We start from the raw sequence: 5,216 nt of genomic DNA, 5'->3' as shown, positions 1-5,216 counted from the left end.
TTACTGTGACACACTAGGTTAAAGCTTAAATATGACTGCAATGCCACAGAATTTACCTTTGTATACAAGAGTTGAAAGGTTCATTTACTTTCAGCTAACTGCCTATTCCCATGAATATTTTCATTTTACGCATATTCTTTCATGTAACTCCACAGTATCTCAAATATTGAAGTTATGGGAAAACTCACTTAAAGTTTTTCTCTTAAGCATTAATTATATATTTGTTTTCCTCCACAAATAGGTTTCCATCTTCTACAAGCAGTTGTTGGCACCACTGTAATTCCATCGTGTATCCCAGGAGAAGCCGAAGATAACTGCACAGCTTTAGGTAAATCCAGCTTCATCAATGTTATATCAAAGGTCTGCACTTTCTTTAAAAGCAGAAATGTAGGTGACATGACTATAAATATGTGATAATCAAAAAAAGGAAGGTATCTTATGCTATATTATTTTTTAAACTCCTTGTAAAGGAATAATAAGTGGAAGGGGGGATGGAAATCCTATTTTGTTTAAAGATTTGAGCTTAAAGAGACAGAAAACAATTTATCCATTCCCTGGAACTTTACTGTCACAGAGGCAGATTGTATCCCAAGCAGATAAAAGAATGTAAATTTGGTATTCAGTATATATATAAACTTAGGTGTTTTATATATATATATATATATTTATATATATATGGAGATAGTGAAGGTATACATACACATGTGTATATATCTATGTATGCATATACATGCATGCTTAAGCATATATATATATATACACATATATATCTCACATGTAATCCTAGATGAGTGATTAGAAACTGAAGCCACTGGTTACTGTTTTGAAATGGCAATTGATGTTTCCAAGAAGACAACAGAATGTGTTTATTTTTCCCTTTCGCTCATAGTTCAGAAGGAAGACAATCCACGTGTGGCTCAAGTGTCCATCACCAAGTGTGGGTCTGACATGAATGGCTATTGTTTACATGGACAATGCATTTACCTGGTGGACATGAGTGAAAATTATTGCAGGTAAAAGACAAAAACACTAGTCTACAAGACTGTTTCTCAGAATTTGAAGTTACCTTCTATTCTCTTGGGCTATAAATGTGCACTTTGCATAAACTAACAGAAACTATAACTGAACTATTTTTAATTAAGCAAACTTTATTAACAACTTTTTAAAATTAAGCAATAAAAAGAGACTTACAAAATGTGCAGAGAGCTTAGAATGCAGAGCGTTTAAGAAGCCTACTTCTTCTTCTGGCCACGTCAGAAACTCTGTATTTAACTATTTTCACAGGGCTTCTGTGGGTGCTGTTGTGTTAAGAGTGATTCCAGTGATTTGGGGGAAAAAGTATCTAAATCCATCATCTTACAGAATCAGCCAACCTGACAGCTGAACCAAGCTGACATGTACTACTGCAGTATAGCCTGTAAGCCATGTGGAGACCTTTGATCAATGCTGCCCCATCTCTAGGATAAATCTTTGCATCCGTCTTTACAGCATCTAGGAAATATCGCCAAGTTTTTGCATTATAGTGTGAAATGCATTCTTATAAAGCTAATTCATAATCATGAAATCTTTCTTAAGTAACTGATCCTTCTCTTGCACTATCCTTTAGGTGTGAAGTGGGTTACACTGGAGTCCGATGTGAACACTTCTTTCTAACTGTCCACCAACCCTTGAGCAAAGAATATGTGGCGTTGACTGTGATACTTATCATCTTGTTCCTCGTCATAGTTGCTGGTTCCATATACTATTTCTGCAGATGGTAAGTCAATGTAATGTTACACTTCGCTTTTACAAATTACTTAAAAACAATATGATTCTATAAGCAGTGTAAAAATAACACCTTACCTGTGAAATTGAAACATAGGTATGATGGTGTTATTATATTTAACGCCTTGAATTTATTAGAGTGGGATGGGCATTTGGTACGGTGATTAAGTTGCCAGTATCAGCTGGGACACCTGCATCCCATGTTGCATTGCTTTAGTTTGAATTCCAGTTCCTCTTTCAATCCAGCTTTCTGCTCATGTGCACATTCGGAGGCAGTAGATGATGGTTCAGGTCTTTGGGTCACTGCCAGCATTATAGGAAGCCTGGATTGAGTTTTTGGCCAGTTCCAGCCTCAGTTGTGGTGTACATTTGAGAAGTGAACCAGAGAATGGGAACTATATGTCTCTCTGTCCTTTTTTCTCTCTGTTTCTATGCCCTTCAAATATATAAAAATAAATGAATAAAATATTAAAAATATTATAACAATGAATGAATGAATATTCTAAGTGTAATATATCTCTACTTAATCTGCTTTGTCTGTAAAGTGAAGATGATATGGGTCATTGTAAAGATAAAATACATAATGATTCTATGGTACTTAAAATTTTGCCATAGTTAATGCATGACATTAACATAGTTAACATGTGATAAATATTATAATCATTTGGGTTGGTAATAGCATTATCTAAATGTGATGGGTGGAATGTAATGACGTGGGGTGATATTTGAAATATTAGCTCTTTAAAAGAATGAATGAAGGCAGACCAGAGAGGAAGGGAAGGGAGGCCAGAGAGAGATGGGAAAGGAGGAGAGAGAGAGAGAGAGAGAGAGAGAGAGAGAGAGAGAGAGAGAGAGAGAAACAAATCCCAGACTCTAAGGCAATCACATATCCTCCTGGAATTTCACAATAATCAATATATGTGATCTGCTTGTAGCCTCCGAGAGTCCTTTAAGTGTTTCATCGTTTCCAGCCAAAGTGTGTCATCAGCAAACCCTGTCCCTTCCTCTCTCTTGTTCTCATCTTGTCCAACCTTAATCTGTTTACATCCGTCATTTCGGAAACTGTGTAAACATATGATTGGAGTCTATATGGGCTTTTTTTTTTGGTTGTTAATATATCTTGCTCATATTGTTTTGAATTACAGGACTAACAATTTCATTTCTGAATATTTTCAGGTATAAACATCGACAAAGTAAAGAATCAAAAAAGGAGTATGAGAGGGTGACCTCTCGGGATCCAGGACTGCTACAAGTCTGAATGGCACCATCCACTGTATGGTCAAGGGCACACATCATGCCTCATTAATGCTAATATTCCTATTTTATTAATAATATTTATGGTTGAGTCATGTGTTAGGTCAATAACTGTACATTTTTAATATACTTAGAACATGTTTTTATTTTTGTTTTGTTTTTGATGATTTGAAAAAATATATATGTAAAATATATTTAATACCACCAGGGAATTGATATTTTTGTAAGAAAGAATTTCCTGAGCTGAATGCTTCATTGAAAGCTCCAAAGCTTATGCGCCTGTCACACAGTGCTTAGGAGTAGTGTCCAATTCGTGGCTGAAAAAGTGCCAGCGAATGACAGATTTCTATAAGCTTAAACATATAGTGAAATTAAGTAGTTTATTTTTGAATCCTCAAACTTGTGATAATTGGTTTGACCATATCATGATTTGATAACAGTTGGCACCAATGTGTCATTTATTAAAATAGTGATGCAATTAGCATCTAGGAGAAATAAAACCCAGTAGCAATCTGAGCCTGGGAAGATCTTGACCTCTTCCCCGTATGACCTCAGCTGTGGCTCCGGACTCAGCTGCAGGGAGGGAAAGCAGGCAGTACCCTCAGGCAGCCTGTACTCTTCCAGGTACAAGTTGCCCAGCAACAGATTAACCTTCCATCAAATGAACTGAAAACCTTAATTTTATGTCATGGTTCACATGGTAGGCATTCTATGGAGTCACAAAGTTGCCTTTTTTGTGTAGACAGCATTTAGGTGGGATAATTGCTACTTACATGACAATAAGAAAAAGTCTGCATTCGTTGTCAAGATTTTTTTGCTGCTTTTCAGGGTATTTGCATTCATAAAGACTTTGTTGAAGAATTCTGAGTCCAAAATGTAATGAACTAGTGTTTTACAATTTAAGAAGACAATACTTCTTTATATTGTCTAAAGGTGAAATGTTGTCTCACTTTCACGAAGATAGTCATGGTCTAAGAAGCAGCTGCTTGTTAAAAACCATATCTTCACACATTAAGTGGGAAAAATATCAGTGCATTTTTCCAAATGAGAAAATCATTTGAAAGACTTGAAAGTTAGAGGCTTCATTAATCATGCCTTGTTACAGAGGATAAGATGAAACCCCTTTTCTATTATTTGTGTTTTGGGAGAGACAGGTTTCTTGGTTTCCTCTGCACTCGGAGCCCCATGAGTTGCAATGATTTAATGACTGGGGCCATTGCTTAAGGAGCCGTGGCTGTCCCTGCCTTTGGATTCCTGGGAGGCTGCCCCACTGAATGCTAAATCTTTGGTCAGAGTCTCTGGATCAGGGAGGATCCATTCTTCCTCCACCTTGCTAACGTAACAAAGAGATGATAAGCCATGGCTCACCTTGGATTAGTGGGTGTGGGGACTTGCCTCCCTGTATATCCATGCATTGCATACAGTGATGGGTTTACCAGACTCTCCTGTAGCATCTTGGTTTTGTCTCTTACTATTATGGAGACAAGCAGACAAAACAAATAAAAATGTACACAAATGTATGTTTATACACAAAGGCCTATGGGTCCAGGAACTGATCAATCATAGAATTGCAGTCACTTGTTGCTCTGCTGTGAATATATTAAACTTAGAAAAAAGAAGGAAATAGGGCCCGGTGGCGTGGCCCAGCGGCTAAAGTCCTCGCCTTGAATGCCCCGGGATCCCATATGGGCGCCGGTTCTAATCCCGGCAGCTCCACTTCCCATCCAGCTCCCTGCTTGTGGCCTGGGAAAGCAGTGGAGGACGGCCCAAGGCTTTGGGACCCTGCACCCGCGTGGGAGACCTGGAAGAGGTTCCTGGTTCCCGGCTTCAGATCGGCACAGCACCGGCCCGTTGCGGCTCACTTGGGGAGTGAAACAACGGATGGAAGATCTTCCTCTCTGTCTCTCCTCCTCTCTGTATATCCGGCTTTCCAATAATAATAATAAAAAAAATCTTAAAAAAAAAAAAGAAAAAAGAGGGAAATAGAATAAAAATCAGGGAGATCTAAAGACTTATTGTTGTTTCCTACTTAATACAGCTGAAGTCTAATGTGTTACATAAAAGCAATTTAAGCGTTATACATACTACTGGGTGGAAAGAAAATTTTCAGTGATCTTGAATAGTTCAAAGAAAACTTATTAATTTATCAGTAACCAAGTTTATTTCATTTATAAAAGGTTCTCAATATTGATCTAAGT

General features: G+C 37.5%; 1 protein-coding gene across 1 annotated transcript; it reads left to right on the top strand.

The window, feature by feature from the left end:
• Window positions 1–201: 201 nt before the first annotated feature.
• EREG (epiregulin) lies at window positions 202–4,018 on the top strand. Its single transcript, XM_058666725.1, has 4 exons — window positions 202–328; window positions 890–1,013; window positions 1,607–1,756; window positions 2,941–4,018. The coding sequence occupies exons 2-4, from the start codon at window positions 949–951 to the stop codon at window positions 3,020–3,022; spliced, it is 297 nt and encodes a 98-aa protein (XP_058522708.1). The 5' UTR covers window positions 202–328; window positions 890–948; the 3' UTR covers window positions 3,023–4,018.
• The last annotated feature ends 1,198 nt before the right edge of the window (window positions 4,019–5,216 follow it).

Source organism: Ochotona princeps, chromosome 7 (assembly GCF_030435755.1).
Source record: "Ochotona princeps isolate mOchPri1 chromosome 7, mOchPri1.hap1, whole genome shotgun sequence".
Lineage (NCBI taxonomy): Eukaryota > Metazoa > Chordata > Mammalia > Lagomorpha > Ochotonidae > Ochotona > Ochotona princeps.
This window is presented reverse-complemented; position numbering and strand designations above follow the sequence as displayed.

Excerpts from the sequence above, each read along its gene's own strand:
- EREG (XM_058666725.1), top strand. The coding sequence starts at position 949 with ATGAATGGCTATTGTTTACATGGACAATGCATTTACCTGGTGGACATG. Across the intron at positions 1,014-1,606 it reads ATGAGTGAAAATTATTGCAG|GTGTGAAGTGGGTTACACTG; the intron begins GTAAAAGACAAA and ends ACTATCCTTTAG. Across the intron at positions 1,757-2,940 it reads ATATACTATTTCTGCAGATG|GTATAAACATCGACAAAGTA; the intron begins GTAAGTCAATGT and ends GAATATTTTCAG.